The sequence below is a fragment of the Aulonocara sp. 'chitande type north' Nkhata Bay genome, linkage group LG23, assembly GCF_057382095.1.
Source record: "Aulonocara sp. 'chitande type north' Nkhata Bay isolate Kocher_YH1m ecotype deep benthic linkage group LG23, A_spYH_male_GT1.1, whole genome shotgun sequence".
In the NCBI taxonomy this organism is placed as follows: domain Eukaryota; kingdom Metazoa; phylum Chordata; class Actinopteri; order Cichliformes; family Cichlidae; genus Aulonocara; species Aulonocara sp. 'chitande type north' Nkhata Bay.
Window position 1 is genome coordinate 29,435,284 of NC_141365.1, and position 23,508 is coordinate 29,458,791.

Consider the following 23,508-nt stretch of genomic DNA (forward strand, 5'->3'; position numbering starts at 1 on the left):
GTGGCTGAAATAGATGAAAGGAGGAGTTTGATGACACCAAAGAATAAGAATTATGTTTGGCTTTGAAGTTGGGGAAGGGATGCTTTCGGGATCTCCTGGATCCCACTAACACAACAGTCCCCAACCCCTGGGCCATGGACCGGTACTGGTTTGTGAGTCATTTGGTAACGGGCCGCGAGAGTTGAGGCTCGGGGGTGAAATTTATGGTTTTCAGGGTTTTTAAAAAAATTTTTTTATCAGTTTTTATTGTTATTATTTTCTTTATCGTTTACTCTGTTTCCCTGTGTCTTTTCCCATGTGTTTTGAATAAATCTAACTTCTTTTGGTACAGGTACTGGTTTCATTTGTTATATTATCTGCGACACCTTAAACCCCGGTCTGTGAAAATACTGTCAGACATAAACCGGTCCGTGGCGCAAAAAAGGTTGGGGACCGCTGCACTAACACAGCTTCCACAGAGGAAGCAGTTTTTGGGAACAAGGAGTACCTGAAGCCCGTCGCTCTGGCTGAGATCATGTGAGGTTAAAAAGCTCCTTCAGCTTTCTTCATCACCTTAAAATATTCTTTATGCCAGGTTGCATCTTCTGCATAACATTTAGGCCACCAGTGCGGACCTTCCTCCACTCTTACCTTCACCCTATGTTAGTCTTCTTGAAATTCCATTTCATTCTTTTCCCATTTCCCTTTTTGCATTTCTCTCCTTTACGTCATACCCACCCATCACCTCCTCATCACCCCTGTTCCATTTACCTACATATCTACTGAAGTCCGCTTCAATCACCAATCTCTGCCAATTCATCCAGAAGTCTACTAAATTCATTTAACCTGTGGGACAACATTCAGCACAACACTGTTTACATAATCTTCCTTCATGATAACCCCTACTCTATTTCTCTTCCAATCTACACGATCGCAAAGCAGTTTGAATCTAATGCTTCTGGCCTTGCTTCCCTTCCAACTGGTTTCTTACACGGACATTAAAACTACCTTCATTTTCTTCATATCAGCCAGCTCTCTCTTTACCAGTCATCCACCAGTCATCCCTCCATTTAAAGTACCTACTCTCACTTCCTCCTCTGCCTCCCAACACGCCTTTCCCTTTACCTCCTCCTCCTCTGTCTACCGCCAAACAATTTCCACCTTCTGGTCAACAAAACTATAGGCAGTCGTTGTTAATCCAGACCAGACCAATTTTGAACGGAGGTCTCATTCTGATCATCTCATGATGATCCATATGTCTGATTTGGCAATTAGATGCCCTTGCTGATGGAAACCTCCCCATGTATCCAGGCTTGTGACCGGCACTACTTGGCCAACCCAGCCATGGGTTTGGACTATCTTCCATACTGATCTTCCATGTGTGATTTTTTTTTTTTTGGTTTTAAATATGCTGTTGAATTGTTGCTGGAATGTGGTCAGCGTCTATGATCTCAGCAAGGTTTCTAATCTCTGTAACATCTTCCACAGACAGATGTGTTGATTTTTAAGAAATTTCCAGAATCACAAGAGAAAGGAATTAATGCTGCAGTTATGTATGCATTTTTATACAGTCAAATAGTCTGTCATCTAGGTCCAGTGAGTTAATAACAACCCTTTCACTGGCCTTTATACACTTCTTTAATAATACTACTGGAGATTTTTCATGTTTCACCCCCCCCCCCCCCCCCCCCTCCGTTTTACTATTTCCTTCCTCATCTTGCAAAATCCAGTGATTGCATACAGTCATGAATTTACAACAAACATATCCAACAACTCACAGTGTCCCAGCCAGCTATCAAGGACAGTCATTTCTTCCTAAGCAGGAAGATCACGGGTTGGTTTCATAAGGGTCATCAGGGTTACAAATTTCCTTTGGTTGCACCATCGATCTGTGATGAAATTCTGGTTGAACCAGCAAGTCTTTTTGTATTGTGGATTTGTACAAGAATACAGAAATTTGAAATGTCTCTAGTCAGATCATGCATTTTATTACTAGATGAGACCTGATAAGACCATCCATCCTTCAATCCCTCCATCCATCCACTTTCAGAGTGGGGATGGAGCCTATCCACTCTACTCATGAAGTGAAAATCAAACAACATTCAGGCTTGATGTGCTGAAATGTATAGTGAGGATGCATTCTGAGAGAGAAGGAGGGCTACTGAGTCTTAATGGTCTATATTTTGCACCTCTCTTCCTGAGACTGTAGTGGTGGGATCCCTCAGACAAAATAGTGGATACTAGAGGTGAACAAAGCCATCAAGCGGAAGACCTACCTAGTACTTGACAAGCATGAGTGATAGTGGCTGAACCAAAAACTCAGGTGTGGGAGGAGTTCATTTAGATCATGGAAGCTTGCCTCCCTATACCACTGACCTCCCCAACTGTGCTCATCCCTTGTCCTCTAACCACCATTCCCCTAAGCTCCTCCTATCCAGGTATAAAGGTAGGCTAAAATGAGTAACCAATAGTCTCTGCTCTGGGCAGACTGAAGGATAGAGACTGCACTGCGACCATGGGATCGAAAGTAAGTGTTGTCACATTTTTTAACCTGGAGTTTAGACTTCATTTGGACTAAGTCTGGGCTCTTTAATTTAATTTAAATTTTTTTTTTTTACATTTTTTTAGCTTTAAATTCATTTCAGTTTTTGGTTATGAGTTTTCAGTTAAGCTTTTATATTTTCATTGGACCTTAATATCACATTCTTATGTCAAAACCTTCCAGCTTTAAAAACTATCTGAAACCTTATTTTAAAATTATGTATGCGAATTTGAATTCACTGTTCTAATGATTAACAGCATGCCAATCAACAATATATTATCTATTAATTATTACCAATAATTACAAATAATAATTAATTAAGGTGGTTTTCTGCAGCTTTCTGAACAAATAGAAGACGACGCTTCAGGGAAATCTCCTCACATGTTTTGAATGTTATTTAGAACTTCATTTTGTCCCACTTTGTTCATTCCAGCGAATGAATGATGACTACAAACTGGCGAACACCTCGGAAAATGACGACAAAACAACCAAGAAGGGTCACAAATCCAAGGATACGGAGGACCTGAAAAAAGAAGTTGATCTGGTGAGTACTCCTCTTTTGTGCAGCCACTCTGTGATTATCTGTCAGGTAACACTCAAGCACACAAACACAACTTCTGCAAACGCTATAAAGAGTTTGTAACGTGCAAATATTCATCTTAATTAAGAAAGAAAGAGGCATTGAATGGAATGACTTTCATGAAATGGACTTAAGGACAACGTTAATCAGTCCATGTTACAGCTAGAGCATGAGCTCTGGCTGCCCAAGCTGTACTTCATAAACATTGTTGTGTACCATCCCATGTTAAGTTGTTAAGATGTTGGCAGTTATAAATGAACTTTTAAGTTTTGCTATCTAAAGAAGGTTTAAATGCTGAGTGAAGGAGCTGGTTGTATTTATATATTATTTTTTATTTTATTAAATGATATCTAATCTTGTATCCACATACAGTAAACCTATATCATTCAACTGTCCATATTTATAAAATCACTTTAATAAAGTTTTAGGTGGGTTTGAATTCACATGTAGATATATCCGACAACCAGCAGAACAGCTAGTTTTCACCGCTGTCAGCCTTTTCTTGCTCTGAACCGGTGTCTTGGTCGCTTCTCAAGGTCACTGATGAAATTGCATCACTGGGGAAGCATCACAAGGCAAACAAAGGGATGACAAATTATTTCATAACAATAACATGGTGCCTGCAGGGTTTTGAGGGATAGTGACCTTGGCCAGGTCAGTTCGTAACCAAATAGAAAGCAAATAGAGGATTAAAATATTTTGCTGGTGATTCTTGTATGCTTCTAAAACAACTTTAGAAAAGATGCTATTTTGACAGAAGATGATATTCTGTTAAATAATTTTGAGAATAATTTTAAGCTCGTCCATCAGAAGGCCCGGTGAGCTTAGTCCATGGGAAGCTCTCTGCCATCCATCTGTTCTGTTCACGAGAATAATATTCCTCCTCCAGTATTAGTCAGAACTGACTTAAACTTACACACAGTAATATAGTGGTTCTTAACCCAGATAATGCTCAAGGTTAAGATTGTATGACCTTGACATTGACAAGCTTGACAAGGATTGTGATGAATGATTGGCGTACATACATGATTGATGTTCTAGTTTCTTGAATCCAGCCAATGACCCTCCTGCACAATGCCACCCAGCAGATTGTTATTAGGTGATTAAAGCCACGTCTTGGTTGCATATTAATGATCACTGTCCTATATCTTAACTTGAGCTCAAAGATGTGCTACAGGACATCTCAGTTCCATATACACATGATGAAAATGTGGGTTTTTTTGAGTAGGAACATCAAAATCAGTGGAGAAGTGTTCTCGAGCTGCAATAGTAGCAACAGTAGTGTATGGCATGTTCACATTATCTATAGCACATTTGGTAAGAAAAATGGCTTATTGGGTGAACCATGCAACCACACCCATTTTCTCATGTCACTGTAAAAACTGCTTATAAATGTGACTGATCACACTTCATCCAAGCTGAAGACTTCTCATTGAACAAGTAAATATTAATGAAATGCATCATTTTGTATTCAACCTACTCAGAGCAGCAGACGATTGAAACTTTAATTTTTTAAAGTCAAAGTGAACTTGTAGGTTAAAGACCTTTATTGTAATTTTACAAGCATACCAAAATTACATTTATACTAATTTCACATATAATGACATAAGTACTGGACCAACTTCCTTAAACAACAGTGCAAGTGCATCAACAATATTATCTTAATCTCCTTTAGAAATATAGAGAAAAGTTGCTTTACCCACGACTGCTGAGGTGTTGTCATCACAATAAAGGTGCCTTGTGATGCTGACCACCTGGCATGAAGTTCGAGACAAGATGTTGCTCACATGCCATGATGTCAGATTGTGAACATCCTGCCTGTATGTGTTTTTGTTGCTTACAGTTAAAAGTCAGATGGCAGTCATGTCATCTGCAATTGTAACAATAGTGTTGGAGGTACGGATGGTTTCAAAGTTGTGTACACAGAATTTAGCAAAGGGTCACCATACAGCCTTGAGGTACTTTGGTCAGATATATATGTATGTATATATATATGTTTTTTTATATATAAGATATGACATGCTGCATCAAGTCAAAATGCAGATAGAGAATATTGTTCCTGTTGTGTCTTGTATTCTGTATTAAGACTACAATAAGTTGTTCTTTGACACTAATGAAATTGCTGAAATAATTTTTTGGGGCTAATTACAAATGTGCATGATCAACGTCATGAAATCAATGTTAATTTCTTTCATTAGAATTTATGTTGATTAAAGTTCAGCTACAAGTTTGTGAGGATGGACGCCCCTGCTGGGAAATTCAACTGCAATGTCAAAAAAATGAGCAAAACTCTTGGGAGGAAACATCAGTCAGATATTAAAAGAGTGGTTATTAGCAGCAACATTGTTTCCATTCACAGACAGATTCTAGTCTTACTTGACTGTTTGCTTTAGCTAATCTTAAATTTCCTCCATGGACCAAAACATAGCCACAATGCTCAGTTTTTAGTCTTTTTTATGCTCTCTGTGTCCCTCTGGAGGACACGGGGAAGTTTACAAAAGATTTTTCTCAAAGGAGATTATAGCTGCAGCTTCACAATCACTGGGATTTTGACTTGTTTTTAAAAATGCATCTCTCTGTCTCTTTCTGTCTTTGTTTCACCTTAGGATGACCACAAATTAAGCTTTGATGAACTTCACAGAAAATATGGAACTGACCTGACAAGGGTGAGCACTCCAAATGTGTGATAAGGAGAGAGGGGAGGGAAGATTTGGCAGTCGGTGTATTTTTCTTGCATTCAATGCTTTGTCAACTTACTAGGCTATTTGTGAAGTAATGCCATTATTGGAGGTGTATTATCCAAGAAACACTGTGAAACTATTGCGAAAAAGTCAAGTCTGACTTCTTTTTCTGACATTAGATGGACATGACAAAAATAAATAAAATAAAAACACTCCTCAACGACCCACAAAACACACAATTAAAAGGGTCATAGGACCTGTAAAGAAAGAATTGTAGTGTACTCCACTTGTACAGACAGGTCTTTTGAGCTTGGAGTAACCGAGACACTGTTTTTAGGGTCTTTCTTCATCCAAAGCAAAAGAGATCCTGGCCCGAGATGGCCCCAACGCCCTCACACCTCCTCCCACAACACCCGAGTGGGTCAAGTTCTGCAAACAGGTGAGAGTCAAACCACAAATCTGTGTTTGAATTCAGATATTAGAAATGCAAAAAAGTGAGTACAACAAGCAAAGCCTGAATGTTTTTCCTCTGGTTTCCAGCTGTTTGGTGGTTTCTGCATGCTGCTGTGGATTGGTGCATTCCTCTGCTTCTTGGCTTACGCTATCCAGGTTGCCTCAGAGGAGAACCCTGGAAATGATAATGTAAGCAAGTCTTCATCTGAATTGTTATCTACTAAATAATGTGCATCCCAAAAAGTTGATCCTGTTCATCTGGATGCAACCTTTTCAGTTGAAAATAATCAACTTTTTGGGACTACCTTCACTGGATGATTGAGCATGCATGAAGATAAACAATCTGTACCACTGTTTGCTGTACCACCTAACTCTCTCTTCTATCTTTATGTAGTTGTACCTAGGGGTTGTGCTTTCTGCTGTGGTCATGATCACGGCTTGCTTCTCCTACTACCAAGAGGCCAAGAGCTCCAGGATTATGGATTCCTTTAAGAACATGGTCCCACAGGTGAGACACTGAAAGGAAAACTAATGTAAATTCAACATATTTATAGCTTATATGAATTAAGAAACTGCAGTATTTTTTGCACAGTCTTAAGGGAAAAGTTCTGCACTGATGATACATTTTATCATCTGAAACTTTGCCGCTGGGATTAAAATCAAACTGAGTTAATCAAAAATTCCTAAAATCTTTGATTTCATAGCAAGCCCTGGTTATCCGTGACGGAGAGAAGAAAAGCATCAACACTGAGGAGGTGGTGCTTGGAGATTTAGTGGAGGTGAAAGGAGGAGACCGGATCCCTGCTGATCTGAGAATCATCTCTGCTCACGGCTGCAAGGTCTGTATCTCAAATACTCTTTATGCCAGCAAACATTTTTGTAGAGCATGTGTTTGATATCTACCATTATTTATTTATTTATTTAAATGAGAAGAAGACATGCTGTGATGTTTAGTTAGTTTTAGACATAGTTTAGTTATGGCCGGCGACAGAGTCAAGCTCAGCCCTCAGTCCATTTAGATTAGCTAATCTTGTGCATGCAAGCTGATTGCTCAACTGTTCAACATTTTTATGTATCCCACTAGTAAATCTGAGAAGTTACTAGCTATGTTGATTGGATGTGGTGGTCTTCATTCTAAGTAGCTTTTCTTTGATCATATCATAAACTGTTCCCATTTGTTTCTTAAGTTTATTATTATTATTTTTTACAAAAATATTTAATTCTGTGTTTTCATGTCACTGATCCCCTCACTGATCTTCGTTTGATTTTGTTTGTTATCTCTCAGGTGGACAACTCCTCCCTGACGGGTGAATCAGAGCCCCAGACTCGTTCTCCAGATTTCTCCCATGAAAACCCACTGGAAACCAGGAACATTGCTTTCTTCTCCACTAACTGTGTTGAAGGTAGAGTATGAACAGCTTGTGGTTGATAGAGAAATTTATGTATAATATTTATTATATTGCCCACAAGCATGTTCCATTATCAATGGATTTCAATTGTCCATTCAGGCACAGCCAGAGGAATCGTCATCAACACTGGAGATAATACTATCATGGGCCGTATCGCCACCCTTACTTCCAGTCTTGAAGCTGGAAAAACTCCCATTGCCATTGAGATCGAGCATTTTATCCACATCATCACTGGAGTGGCCGTCTTCCTGGGTCTTACTTTCTTCATCCTCTCCGTCATCCTCGGATACAGCTGGCTAGATGGTGTTATCTTCCTCATTGGTATCATTGTTGCCAATGTCCCAGAAGGTCTCTTGGCTACTGTCACTGTGAGTTTTGGTGTCTAATGACACTCTCTTTAAATACCTTTCAATTTATTGTTGTCATAGTTTACAGTTTTGAAAACTTACGTTGTGTCTGTAGGTGTGTCTGACTCTGACTGCTAAGCGTATGGCCAAGAAGAACTGCCTGGTGAAGAACCTAGAGGCTGTCGAGACTCTGGGCTCCACCTCCACCATTTGCTCTGACAAGACCGGCACCCTGACCCAGAACAGAATGACCGTGGCTCACATGTGGTTTGACAACCAGATCCATGAGGCCGACACCACTGAGAACCAGAGCGGTGTCGCTTTTCAAAAGAACTCCCCCACCTGGACTGCTCTGTCTAGAATCGCCGGACTCTGCAACCGTGCCGTCTTCCTGGCTGGCCAAAACGATGTTCCCATTCTGAAGGTGAGAAACTTTCATCTTTAAAACTCCTCTAATTATCAAATTCTAATGCATAAATTACACATCTGCAGTAAATCTTTGCAGAATCTATAGCATAGCATATGCAACTGTTTTAAATATACAGCTTGAGCCATAGCAAGAGGTGGCCAGTGAGATTGTTGGATCTACCATATATGACATACGTATTTCTTGCACTGTGAGTCCACTAAATGTGACAGGGTGGGTAATTTATTGCAAATAGTATTTGTATAATATGTGTGGTTACAGGTTTCTTTTTGTCAATGTTGTAAATTTATTTGTTTATTAACCAACAAATATTCGAGCTATTATATTGTTATTTATTGCTCATTCATTTTTATTTGCAATATATTGTTATTAAAAAAGGGACTTGATCCATGATCGATATAATCTGTTTCTTGTTTTGCTAAAACCCGCAGAGAAATATTGCTGGTGATGCCTCAGAAGCTGCTTTGCTGAAGTGTATCGAGCTGTGCTGTGGATCTGTTAGTGAAATGAGAGAAAAATACCCCAAAATTGCTGAGATTCCCTTTAATTCCACAAACAAATACCAGGTAAACAATCCACACAATGTATTAAAATTTAAAATGATATTGTATATAAAGATTGTATGTTAGTTTATATGTGTGACTCCACCTAAGAGTCCACCTGAGACCTGGAAGCTGTGCCCATCTTTGATAAACAGTTATGGGCACAAGAGTGTAGAACAATTCAATTCAATTCAATTCAATTTCTTTATTGTCCCACAAGGGGAAATTAGTTTAGCAGCAGGAGGATAAGAACAAACAGAACAATACTATAAAACAAAAATAACAATAATAATGATAGAAAATTCAAGGACAATTATTTGCCATTAAGGAGACAAGACACAGTAGGGATAAAAGAGACCTGGAGTCTTTTAGTCCTCCTCGGAGGTACTCTAAAACGGCGGCCGGAAGGCAACAACTCAAACTCACTGTGAAGTGGATGGTTCACACAATTAATAATAGAATGAGCCTTTCTAAGCACATTTCTATTGTAAATGGCCAAAAGTCCATCTTGCCAGCGCCCTGAAATTTTGCTAGCAGTTTTTACCAGAAGTCCCAACCGATTCTTATTCTTCACCGTCAGGTTACCAAACCAGGCAGCGATACAAAAAGACATCACAGATTCGATAAAACTTCTATAAAACAAGGACAACATCTCAGATGAGACGTTAAAAGATCTCATTTTCCTTAAAAAGAACAGTCTTTGTTGAACTTTTTTAGTAGTGGCATCAGCATGAGATTCAAAACACAGTTTATGGTCAAGTACCACACCTAGATATTTATAACTCTCAACGATCCCAATATCGGCAGTTTTAATGATAGTGGGTGATGAGCTATAAGAGGACTTCCTAAAATCAATAATCATGTCTTTAGTTTTTGACACGTTAAGTGAAAGGAAGGACTCATCACACCAATTCACAAAATCATCTACAACCTGTCCATGGCCTGACTCGTCCCCCACTAGAAGACTGACGATCACTGTGTCGTCAGCAAACTTCAGGATGTGTCTGTTTGTGAAATTGCTGCGACACTCATTTGTGTACAGAATGAACAGAAGGGGAGAGGCAACAACCCTGGGGTGATCCAGTAGAGGAGGAGAGCACATCAGAAAAGACATGATTTACCCTCACACATTGTGACCTATTAGTCAGAAAGTCTGTCACCCAGCCGACCAGACTAGTGTCAAGCTTGAAATGATTGTAAAGCCTGTCAGCAAGTAAGAGGGGTTGAATTGTATTAAATGCAGATGAAAAGTCAAATAATAATCTTGCATGGGTGTGGGGGGCCTCAAGATGCTTATACAAGAGATGCAGGAGTGTGACAGCAGCATCCTCCACACCTCTCCCTGCTCTATAGGCAAACTGGAAGGGGTCAAGATGGTGTTCAACATGCATTAAAATCTCCTTCTTAATTATCTTCTCAAATGTCTTCATCACTAAAGAAGTCAGAGCCACAGGCCTAAAATCATTCAGTGCCTTAGGAGAACTGCCCTTAGCAACAGGAACAATGATCGCATGTTTCCAAATTTTAGGTACAGACTGTAGCTCTAAAGAAAGTGAGAAGATATAGTGAAAAATCCCACTCAGCTGATCAGCACAAGTTCTCAGTACCTGTCCACAGATGTTGTCAGGTCCAGGACTCTTGCTTTTGGTATGTCTAAAAAGATTAGCTACCCCTGTCTCATCAATACAAATAGATGGGGGAGTGATGGTCTTTTCCCTCAGTGTGCTGGTCTGCCTAGAACAATCATAGTTCTCAAAACGAAGGTAAAAACTGTTAAGACTGTCTGCCAGATGTTTGTCAGAGGTAAACCCCTCTAAGGTAATGCTGCTTTTACCTTTCGTCTGTAGCCCTGCCATTGTTTTCATACCAAGCCAAGCTCTTTTGAGGTTGTTACTGCTGAGTTCTGCCTCAATCTTATTTCTATACCTCATCTTGGCGATCTTTATTGCAGCCCTCACCTCCTTCCTCAATATTCTCACAGTGGGAACGTCTCCCTCGTTAAAAGCAATTTTCCTTTTAAGAATCAGATCCTTAATATCTTTAGAGAGCCACGGTTTGTTATTAGGGAAAGTCTTAAATTCTCTGACTGGAACCACAGAGTCTTTGCAAAAAGAGATGTAGCTACACACCACATCAGTGAGTTCATCCAAATCAGAAGTGCTCTCTTGAAACACGGACCAGTCAGTGCAATCAAAACACCCCTGAAGGGCAACACAACTGTCTTTTGTCCAGACATTAGTCCACTTCACACAGGCCTTCTCCCTCCTAATCACAGATCTGTAAGCAGGGAGGAGGTGAATAACATTGTGATCCGAAGAACCTAGCGCAGGTCCGGCCACAGACTTGTATGCCCCCTTAATTGGTCCATAACACAAATCCAGCGTTTTGTTATGCCTTGTAGGACAAGTGACATATTGAAAGAAATTGTTCAGTGATTTCTTAAGATTACAATTGTTAAAATCACCGAGAATAAAATTAGGAGCATCCGGTGAGAGAGTCTGCAGATTGTGTACCACTTTAAAAATGGCATCAGCAGCAACTTTAACGTCAGCCTTAGGATGAATGTAAACAACAGTGACAAAAATTTGAGGGAACTCCCTCGGTAAGTAAAAAGGCCTGACAGATACTGAAAGGAGCTCGATGTCAGGAAGACACAACCGCTCCCGCACAGTAAAATTATTACACCAGCCCTGGTTGATATATAAACAAACCCCTCCTCCGTGAGATTTGCGTGTTACTCCACAGTTCCGATCCAATCTGACAGGGGTCCCAAAGCCGCTGATTCGCAGTGAAGTGTCACTGTCCATATCGGTCAGCCATGTCTCGGTAAGCGCCATCAGACAAGCCTCCCTGTATTCCCGTAGATGAAGCACATTCCCTTGTAATTCATCCATTTTGTTCCTAAGAGATTGGACATTGGCCAGAATCATAGAAGGCAGAGGAACACGATTCTTCCTCCGAAGTTTTCTTACACGCTGACGCACGCCGCCTTTCTTTCCGCGTTTTCTCAAGCGGCGGGGCTTTCCAAAATTAGTCTTTGACCGGGGAAATAAATCCTCACCAAGAAGCACATCTGTCCGAGCATTAGAAGAGTCGTACATAGACAAACAGGACCACCGTAATCCAAGTAGTTCCTCGCGTGTATAAGTGATTGTCAGTGAGAGTGAATGACTCCAGGTGAATATCGCCAACAACAATAAAACTAAGGTGTAGAAGATCTCCATGTCGGCAAAAAGTTAAAACCACGGTTAAGAACAGAGTTAAAACAAAGTTAAAAACAAAAAGAGAAAGAAAATGCCAATAAATGCCAATAAACACCTGCTGCAGGTCACCACAAGAGCAGCGCCCGTCTCACAGCTGATCACAGCCCTCAACATAGTCATTTTGCATTACATAAACCACTGATAGTATAGATAAGACCTGCATTTAAATCCAACCTTTCTGCTGTCCCACAGCTCTCTATTCATAAGAACACAACCCCCAGAGAAACCAAGCATCTGCTGGTGATGAAAGGAGCTCCAGAGAGGATTTTGGATCGCTGCGCCACCATCATGCTTGACGGCAAAGAGCAGCCTCTGGACGACGAACTAAAAGATGCCTTCAATAGCGCCTATCTTGAGTTGGGAGGTCTTGGAGAGAGAGTTTTGGGTACAGTTTATTTTCATTTCAACCATGTTGAGTACAGTACAGAGAGAAACGAGGCAGCTTTCCTCCCAGACCATAACAGATACAGATTCTGATTGATTCTGAACAGACAATTGAATCTCAATCGCATTTTATTTGTGCCTTATAGGTTTCTGCCACTATCACTTGCCTGATGACCAGTTCAAAGAAGGCTTTGCTTTTGACACTGATGATGTGAACTTCCCCACTGAGAACCTGTGCTTTACTGGCCTCATGGCCATGATTGACCCTCCTCGTGCTGCTGTGCCCGATGCTGTTGGTAAATGCAGGAGTGCTGGAATCAAGGTATGATAACTGTTTGAAAGAACATCTCAAATTTTGATTTTTTTGGATATAGTTTATAAAACAAATTCTGCACATAAACTTTAAACATTTTATCTCCTCAATCCTTGCAGGTCATCATGATCACAGGTGACCATCCAATTACAGCCAAGGCTATTGCTAGAGGTGTGGGTATCATCTCAGAAGGCAATGAGACTGTTGAAGACATTGCTGCCCGTTTGAATGTTCCAGTTTCAGAGGTCAACCCTAGGTTAGTTCTCTTATCAAGATTTATTTAGCTAACTTTGAGGATAAGTAGCCGCTGTTCATAAACAGAGGTCATGTAATCTGTAAAGCAAAAATGCCTTTTATGTGAAAATACTGTATTTTCTCTGAAACTTTAATTCTTTATAATACAAGTGTAATAACACTTCTGTTGTGTGGGGGGAAATGTGATTCATATGCAGCGGGAATCCAACATTTTCTGAAGTCGAATATTTTCTAATGTTGCTTTTTGCTTAACATACCATCTTTTTTTTCTTTTTTTGCCAGGGTTAATTCAGTCTTTGTTCTATACCAATGTTTTCATCTTGTCTTCATCATGCCCTGTGCTCAGACACAGGACGTTGGATAACAACTGCTGTTATACTTACACTGTTGTAATCTAATCTACAGGGATGCTAAGGCCTGTGTCATCCATGGTGGGGAGCTTAAAGACATGACCCTAGAGGAGATTGACGATGTGTTGAGGAACCACACTGAAATTGTATTTGCCAGGACCTCCCCTCAACAGAAACTGATCATTGTGGAAGGATGCCAGAGACAGGTGAGCATCGGGGGGATTCTCACAGACACAGTTTGACAAGTGTTTTATTTGTGACTTGTAAAAAACACTTTATTCCTTGTACAGGGAGCCATTGTGGCCGTGACAGGTGATGGTGTGAACGACTCTCCAGCTCTGAAGAAAGCTGACATCGGTGTCGCCATGGGCATCGCTGGATCTGATGTCTCTAAACAGGCTGCTGACATGATACTGCTGGACGATAACTTTGCCTCCATTTTAACTGGAGTGGAAGAAGGTAAGACCTTGGGAAAAATGTCGAATTATATAAAATACAAAGCATCACTGAATCTACTAAATTACTTTGTTCAGGCCGTCTGATCTTTGACAACTTGAAGAAGTCCATCGCCTACACTCTGACCAGTAAAATCCCTGAGATGTCACCCTTCCTCCTCTTTGTGATCGCCAACATCCCTCTGCCCCTGGGAACCGTCACCATCCTCTGTATTGATCTGGGAACTGATTTGGTGAGCTGTTTGGCTCTTCATCCTGCTCTATGTAGAGGTTCAAATGGTAGATAATGCAGTTATGGGTTGATTTTGTTTACTTGTGGTGTCACAGGTCCCTGCAATTTCTTTGGCTTATGAACAAGCTGAGAGTGACATCATGAAGAGACAGCCCAGAAATGCATCAGACAGGCTGGTGAACGAGAGACTCATCAGTATGGCTTATGGACAGATTGGTAACACATTATTTATACTTTTAAACCTTTAATTATTCTGTTCCTATTTGCTGTATTATGTCTTGATGCATGCTCCATCATACAGGTAAAGAAATCCCCAAAAGTTGATTCTGTTAATCAGGACGTCCCGTTTTCAGTAGGAGAAATGTTTCATCACTCATCCAAGTGTCTTCTTCTGTCTCAACTGACTGAGATGGAAGAAGTCTCCAACGTTATAAAATGGTACATTTGCATACTTATAAAACTAGCAACATTAAATGAAAACTGGACAGTGAGGTCAGTTTCATGATCATTAATATGCAAATTGTCATTATTATTGATTATTCATCAACAACCACTGATCAATGGCCATGAGTACCATTCACAGAGAGTTGGGTAATGGCTGCAATCACAGCATTGTAAGATGGTAGCTCTTCACTCTTGTGCCATCCGCTTCATCAGAGGTGGTTTGGTTTCCCCGATGTGTAAATCCTGGCTATCCTCTTGGCACTTAACAGTGTACACTATGTTACTCTGTTTGTGTCAGGGGACCTGATCCTTGGGGTGGACCAATTTTTGGCGCAGCGTGTTTTGGGGTTTAAAAGCTGCAAAGACACAGTGTTTAGAAAAAAATGCGTCTCAACTGTTCCGATACTCCTGACACGTATGGGATCAGTACGGGTTTTGGCTTCGACTGCGGTTGTCCTTCTCTCCTGGATCAGCTGGAGCTTTCCTTTGGTGCCTTCCCAGCTTTGAGAAATATTCAGTTGGGATAACCACATTTACTCAGGGCCTTCTTGTGTGTGCATTCTTGTACCATTCTCTGGTCACAATTGTCGCAAAAGTAACAATACAAAGTTTGTAAAAAGTTTCTCATTTGAAAAATGTTCAAAAAGGAAGATGTTTAAGAATGAAGATTGAAGAAACTTAATAGGTCCAAATTCAATTAACAATAATTGTTGTTTTTTTTAAAGTAACATTTTGTGATCAATTTCAATATCACATTTGTAAAGTATTCCCAAATATTTCCTTCTGTGGTTTGGTTCTGTGTCATAATCTTTGAATTCTCTGTCCATTATATCTATTTACCTTGGCTTTGCATAGAATGACATTGACGTGTCATATTTGTTCATGTTTATTTATGAAGAAACTGCCACAGTTGTAAAATAAAAAGTTCAAACTTTCTCTGATAAGAATCCATTGACGTTTTCTGTTGTTTTCTTCATGGTAGGCATGATACAGGCCTCAGCTGGCTTCTTCACATATTTTGTCGTCCTGGCTGAAAATGGATTTTTGCCCTTGGATCTCATGGGACTTAGAATCTTCTGGGATAACAGATTTCTAAATGACCTAGAAGACAGCTATGGGCAGGAGTGGGTCAGTCTGACTTGTGTTACTAGCTGTACTTTGGACTGTGAAAATGATCAAACTTTACGTTACAGTCCACTGAAGTTTCAGTGCTCAAAATCAAAAACATTCCAATCTTTTCATCTCTTTTTTTATACACCAGACATATGAGAGCAGAAAGATCTTGGAGTTCACCTGCCACACAGCCTTCTTCTCCAGTATTGTGATTGTCCAGGTGGCCGATCTGCTCATCTGTAAAACAAGGAGGAACTCTATTTTGCAGCAAGGAATGAAGTACGTATACATCAAGATCCGAAAGAGCTCCAATGGGTGTGATAGAACTTTACAATTCAATTGTATTAAGTGCCAAATCACAAAAACATTTGCATCAAGGCGCTTTATATCATAAGGTAAAGACCCTACAATAAAACAAAGAAAAACACCCAAATCATATGGCCCCCTACAAGCAAGCACTTTGGCAAGAGGGGGAAGGAAAAACTCCCTTTTAACAGGAAGAAACCTCCTGCAGAACCAGGCTCAGGGGGGAAATACCAGTTAGGTTGAGGGGAGAAAGCAAGGACAAAGACATGCTGTGGAAGAGAGCCAAAGATGAAAAATAACAATGCATCATGGGTAGCTTAGCCCTATTTCATGAGCTGGTTCCAAGGAAGAGGGGTCTGAAAGCATCAGGTTTGAGGTAATGAGACCCAAATGCAGAATTCCTCCAAGAAAAGACAGTGAGTTTATTTACAGGGTTAAAAAATGCGCAAGTCCCAGCACTGTGGTTCCCATGGCGATTTCTCCCAAATCCCAAACAGTGCTTGTGTCCATGGTGGGAATCGTGAAACAGCAACTCCAATTCCAAAACACTGGCTCCACTCCCATGAAAACAACTCAGCTCCAGATTCATAGTGAAGACAAAACACACTGGTGATGGCTAGGCAATCCACCAGCAAACAAGGTTTTCATTAAGCAATCCACTGCCATACTGACGAGTTCAATACACTGTTAAGTAGGGATGCTGCCGATGACGGTAATCAGCTGCAGATGGCAGCAACAGATGAGCAGCAGGTGTGGCTGACTCCAGTGAGTGAACACTTCAGCGCTGAACAATACTCAGCACCAAAACCTCCAGGGATGCAAAAGTCCCACACAAAAGCACACACAACAGGGAGAGAGAGATGTGAGGGGAGTAGCAGCAAAAACACACACTCAGACACAACGGGCAGGTCGAGCGATGAGGGCTGCTGGACCATGACAGAAAGCTGAAGGCTCTGTCTGCCGTTCTACTTTTAAATACTCTCTCACGCAGCGTGAGAGCAAAGAGTTTTAATGGCGTGATATGGTAGTGTAAGGTCTTTAGGATAAGATGGGCACTGATTGATCAAGACCTTGTATTTGAAGAAAAGGTTTTAATATTTCATTCTGGATTTAACAGGGAGCCAATGAAGACAAAAAATATGTAAGAAATATGCTCTCTCTTTCTAGTCTCTGTTGGTACTCTTCTGCTGCATTTTGGATCAACTGAAAGTTTCAGACATCCTGATAATAATGAATTACAGTAGTCCAGCCTGGAAGTAGTAAATCCACGAACAAGTTTTTCAGCATCACTCTGAGACAGGAGTCATTCTATTTTGAACGTGTTTTTATCTCTGTTCACAAGTTTCTGGATTTCTTTTTTTTATAAGACTGAACTTTATTTTTCTATATTCACATTCTGTTTAACCTGTTGCTTTTTTGAAGAAGTGGTGCAGACTAATGAAGCAGTCTACTGACAAAAGTTACAAATAGTTGTTTAAAATGAAAGCAGTTTAAAACTAATTACTGAATGATTCATTGTGAATTAGTTTATTATCTAAATAAAGGCTCAGCTAGTTTAGATGTTTAGATGGGGCGTGAAAATATTTCTTCCTGCCACGTGGGGAATTATGTCAAAAGTATGAGACCCGCTGACCTTAGGGAAGCACAGCATATTTAATGCCTACAGCACGCTCTAATTGCTGTAATAAAATGTTATGGTCAACAGGATTAAACTCTCTTGTCTAGCAGGACAAGCACAGAGATAAGAAGATCACTTGTAACCTTCACCCAGTGTTTGTATTTCAAGTTTAAGTAATATTCTTTGATTTAGAGTTATTCGTGGTTTTGGGTGTCAGTGTTTATTATAGCTTGTGTATAGTCTCTGTGCCTGTGTTTACTCTGCGCCTTCCCTGTGTTCTTCGTTTCATGTCAGGTACCATTGTCTCTATGTTTGTGCATCTCCTGTGTCTCCTCAGTCAGTCATGTCTCCCTGTCTCAGGGTCAAGTCCGCTTCTTTGTGAATGTCTCATGTTTCCTGTTTTATTTTGAAAGTCCATCTTCTAGTGCTCATTGTGTTCAGTTTTGGTCTAAGGAGCTTGGAAAGAAAAGCATCTGGACTTCTTTAAGTTGCTTGAAGACGTTTCACCTCTCATCCGAGAAGCTTCATCAGTTCTAGGCTCAAATGGTGACGAGTCCTAGATTTAAGCTCTGTGGGAGTAACCCACCGAGAGGGACATGGACCCCCTAATGATCCTCTACCTAATCACAGGAGCCAAGGTGTGAAAACGGGTGTGGGTCACAATCAGGCAAGGGTGAGCCCACTGTGAAACCTAGTCCCACCCTATCATGCAATTTCCTGTGGTCAAAAGGCCCAGGATGTGAGTGGACGTTAAGGCATCTGGGATCTCATAACTGGATTACAGATGGCAGACAGTTGGTGTAAACCACCGCCTCTGTTCAAAGATGGTCATTCACAGCGGACATAGATGGTTTCTTTCACTCCTCTTTCAAACTGTCTTCTCTGTCCAAAATATGACATTGGCATCCTCTAAAGAGTGACCTTTGTCCTTTAGATCCTGATGGACAGCCAAGTCTTGTCCTGTGGAGGCGGCTCTTCTATGTTGTGCCATGCGCTTGTGAAGTGGCTGTTTCATCTCTCCAATGTAGAGGTCTGGGCATTCCTCGCTACACTGTTCGGCACACACTATGTCGCTAAGTTTGTGTTTAGGAGTTTGTCTTTGGGATGAACCAGTTTCTGTCTGAGTGTGTTGCTGGGTCTGAAGTAAACTGGGATGTCGTGCTTGGAGAAAACTCTCCTGAGTTTTTCTGATGCACCGGCTACATAGGGGAGGATAATGTTGTTACGTCTGTCTTTCTGATCCTCCCTAGCTGGTGTCTGACCTTCTTTTCTGTGCATCTTTGCTGACTTGATGAAAGCCCCATTAGGATTACCACATGTTTCAGAGCTTCCTTTACATGTGTGCATTCCCTCTTTTTTCCTTCAGGCTTAGAGGGAAGATTTTCTGCCTGGTGGTGTAGGGTCCTGATTACTCCAGGTTTGTGTTCCAGAGGGTGATGGGAGTCAAATAGGATGCTCTGGTCTGTGTGTGTGGGCTTTCAGTAAACTTCTGTTTTCCATTCCCTTCAATGTGCGCGGCACAGTCCTGGAATGGCAAACAGTCATCCTTTGTGTCTTCCCTGGTGAACGTTAAAAAGAGCAGTGAAGGATTCCACTTCTTGGGTTTTGATTTTGACCCAGGTATCGTCCACATATCTGTACCAGTGGCTGGGTACACTCCCTTTAAAAGAGCCAAGAGCCTTCCTTCCCACTTCCTCCATGTAAAGGTTGGCCACAATAGTTTTGCTTCCTCCCTGTCTTGTGTGTATTTGATTACTCCCAGCTCTGTTTCCCTCCTGTGTCTCATTCCCTCATTATTACTCTGTGTATTTTAGCCCTGTTTTTTTCTCTGCCTGTTGTCGTGCCAGCCCTCGTGTTCCTTTTCTGTTTATTGTATTCCTAGCTCCCTAGTTTTGGCTTTCCTGAAATTCATGAAGTTATTGCTGCCTAATGTTAAAAGAATGGTTGGTTCAACAGAGCTCTGTCTTTTTGTCAGCCTGGCTACAGTGTTGAAGGGAAAACTATGGTTGTTCTTATTTTCTTCAGTCAGTGATGATTATTAAGATGTTCTATCTTCACGGTGGGCTTTTTTAAAAATAAAGCAGCAGATTACTTTTCCAGGCTAAATCATGATCTTCCAAATTTTTGAGATACCATTTCACATCTACTGTGATCAAATCTACTCCCTACCGCTGTGTAATCCATTATTCTAAATTTGAATATTATTAGGAAATGATCAGGCAAGAGAGGGTTTTCAGGACACACTGTTAAATGTTCAGTTTCTGTGCGCTTTGTCAGAACAAAATCTACAGTGTAATTGAAGTGGTGGGTGCGTTCTTCTACATTTTGAAATAAGTCAGTTGAGTCTAACAGATTAAACACCATGATGAGGCATTTCTAGCATCTACATGGATGTTAAAATCACCCACAATAATGATTTTATCTGAGCTGAGCACTAAATTGGATAAAAAGTCGGAGAAATCAGACAGAAACTCTGAATAAGGCCCAGGTGGACGATAGATGATAACAAATAAGACTGTTTTTCTTTTTTCTTTTTTTTTAGTTTTTCAGCTGGGGTGGACACGGTTAAGAATCAGGCTTTCAAATGATTAAAAATCTGTCTGGTTCTTTGGTTGATTAATGAGCCGGAAATTGCTGCGACACTCTCCCCTTGGCCTGTGTAGACCGCAACTTTGCTTCCTGGTCCAAACTCTGGATAGTCACGTTTTGGGATGTTTAATAAATTTGGCCAGATTTTAAGAAATGAGACCTGGTCCATCCAAAGTGGGATGGATGCTGTCTCTCCTAACAAGACTTTGTTTCTTTCAGAAAGTTTCCCAGTTATCTATAAAGCCCACATTGGGTTTTTTGGACACTACTCAGACAGTCAGCAATTTAAGAACATTCAGCTAAACGTGTGACTCCTGGTCCAATTCAGGAGGGGACCAGAGAAAACTACTAACGTTGTTTTGGCGTGGTTGCACATCGACTTCATATTAATTTTAGTGACCTCTGATTGACATAACTGGGTGTCATTACTGCCGACGTGAATTATAATTTTACAGAATTTAAGTTAGCCAGCAGATTTAAATTTCCCTCCCTGGAAGACAAGTGACTATGGTTGCCAGTGTTTCCAGCTTCATATGTCTCAGAACAGAGTTGTCCATTTCCAGAGCTTGTTCCTTGGCCGGTGTGTCACTGAATGGACATATGGCTGGTGGTGGAGTACCAGGGGCTTCTGTTTAGCATTTCTGACTGACATCAGCATCCATACAGCCTAGAACAAGTATAAAACTCGAACCATTTGAAGAACAAGCTCCGCAAACAATTTCAAATTGTATTATTCCACAAATCAGGCTGAAAGCTTACCTAAAAGCTGGAATGGATATACATGAAACTTAATATTTTATTTATTAAAGAAAATGAGCCAATGTTAAATATATATGTAGTACAACAAAGGATATACCAAGTTCCAGAACAGAAAAAGAGCACTCAAATCAAATATTAAAAAAATAGTTTCAGTTTTATTGATATTGACTGACATTTTTCTTTTGTACAGGAACAATGTCCTTATCTTTGGGATGTTTGAGGAGCTGGCTCTTGCTGTGTTCCTGTCATACTGCCCAGGCATGGACATTGCCCTGAAAATGTACCCTATGAAGTGAGTAAAGCAGATAAGCTAATACTATGATTTTCCATTAGGCAATAGTGTGAACGCTTAGAGATACCCTTTCTAGGCATTTTTTTTTTTAAATTCAGCAATTATAATGACTAATTCCTAATGCACAATTGTCCTTTTCTCTGTGGTGTTTGTGGCTGTTTCCTTTGCCATCTTCATTTATGTACGGGCATTCACGTTCCCAAGCCAATTCCTGTCGTTTTCAACATTCACCATAACATCGACAGGATCAGTTGAGTCTGTTATCTGCTGCCCCTGCATCGCATCATAGAGTATGGCTCTGGCCAACACAGACTCATAATTCATCCTGCTCATCTTCTGGCAGATGTTTTCTCTGAACAAGAAGATAGCTTTCCCCTCCCTAATAGAAGCCTTTTGTGTTTTAAGTCCTCCACACAGACCCCACGGATGTAAGTAGGGGTCGCTGATGTTCATGTCCTCCTCCTATCATCAACCAGTTCCTTAGTCTTTTCCACATTAAACAGCAGATGGTTATGCCAAGTACAAAAGTTGTCCACCACAGTCCTGTACTCTCACCACCTTCTCTGATACCTCCCACTACTGCAGTCATCAGAAAATGTCTAAAGGTGACAGACATCTGTGCAGTTCTGTGACCTGTTAGTCAGACCTGTTAGATTTAGTTCATTGACCAACTCCACGCTACATTTGACTTCACTGCTCTTTGTTTACCTTAAACCATTCATGCCAGTCCAGACCTCCCCCATAATCTTCTGGCACTCAAGTTTCCCTTTGTCCTTGGACTCCTCACCTGATGTCCTCAGTCACTTCAGCAGCGTCAAAGAAATAATGTCAGTGTAGTAGTTGTAATTCAGTCTCTGTCTGTCCATCCAAACCTTAGGCCATTATGGTGGTTCTGTGGATTACCGCACGGCTTCCTTCTCTTCTTTTATGATGAAATCAGAAAATATATCCTCAGACACCACCCAGGAGGTAAGAGTTTTATTCAGGAATGACCAAACACTTTGGACACATTTTTATCCATATTTTTTTCCTTCATGAAAGCCCTTTCTTTTTTCACCCATTTTTAAAAAAATTACTTGCACATAAATTCTTTGGAATTTCTCTGACTAGAAATAGGTTAATAAGTTATTAAGTTCCATTTGGCCCCATCTATTTAAGCGAGAGCATCTCATATATATAAAAATCCATTAGCTTTTTTTAGACACATATTAATATAAATCCTGTTTTCAATGCCATTATTATTAATAATTTTAATTAATAATTTGTTTAAAACTAAAAACTAAAAATCATGATCAAATATCAATCCTTTTAGCCCTTCCACCAAATGTATTTACATTGGTTAACATTTAAACTAACCTTGAGACTACAAGCATCAGCAAAGAAAAAGGTACTAAAAGTCCAAAAGTTTTAAATGGTTGAATATCTTAAGAAACCAAAGTAAACTCTAAACTCCACTAGTTAAAGTCAGTCACGATGCTTGAATCTAAGCAGAACCTGTATGCAGGGCTGGCTCTGATACAGCTGTGTGAAACTGTCCATGTTAAAGCCTTTTACATATTTAATTACAAATGCATAATCAACAGAGTTATATCAAAAATCTTTGTCATTTGGACAACATAAAGAATTAAAAAAAATGTGAGGTGAAATTTCACAAAAATGATGTCCCTAATCGTGTCTCCTTTGGTTTTTAGGCTGGTTGGAGAAGGAGACATACTACTGAGCCAACATGAGACAGACATGAAGGCAGTGTGTGTTTCATCACTACTTAATGTTATCTTAAGTGTTTGTTAGAGATGCTATAGCTCTAAAAACACCACAAAGCATGGATAGATTAAGAATATCTTTATGAATGTGTGTACCGAAATAAAGTATTTCTAATCTAAAATCAAGGCTGTCTGCATTTTTATTCAGTTTTCTTGTAAGTTTCTTTGTTATGTTAAAAGTGGGGAAAAAAAACTGTCTCAGGGTTTTTTTTCCCCAAGGTTCAGTATCTTGCCTGTGAATACTCTCCAAAGTTTTTAACTTTCTGAGAAGAAGTTAGAGATGATTTGTTTAGGGGCACCTGCTACTTTATGGACACTAAGTTGTGTAATCCTCACATTCATTTCTGAGATTTTAAATGTTTTCCTTGTCCTCCTAGTATTTTACAAAATCCCTCCCCTTGTACTTTAACAA

General features: G+C 40.2%; 1 protein-coding gene across 1 annotated transcript; it reads left to right on the forward strand.

Annotated features, from left to right (window-relative positions):
* Positions 1-2,236: 2,236 nt before the first annotated feature.
* LOC147302063 (sodium/potassium-transporting ATPase subunit alpha-1-like) lies at positions 2,237-23,202 on the forward strand. The gene is made up of 23 exons (XM_086283220.1): positions 2,237-2,506; positions 2,955-3,065; positions 5,708-5,767; positions 6,120-6,221; positions 6,323-6,424; positions 6,630-6,743; positions 6,940-7,074; positions 7,521-7,638; positions 7,744-8,012; positions 8,107-8,415; positions 8,850-8,984; positions 12,416-12,608; positions 12,754-12,929; positions 13,040-13,176; positions 13,581-13,731; positions 13,816-13,984; positions 14,059-14,213; positions 14,308-14,428; positions 15,639-15,784; positions 15,918-16,048; positions 21,232-21,333; positions 22,211-22,302; positions 23,025-23,202. Exons 1-23 carry the CDS (start codon positions 2,495-2,497, stop codon positions 23,051-23,053), a joined length of 3,069 nt encoding a protein of 1,022 aa, XP_086139346.1. The 5' UTR covers positions 2,237-2,494; the 3' UTR covers positions 23,054-23,202.
* The last annotated feature ends 306 nt before the right edge of the window (positions 23,203-23,508 follow it).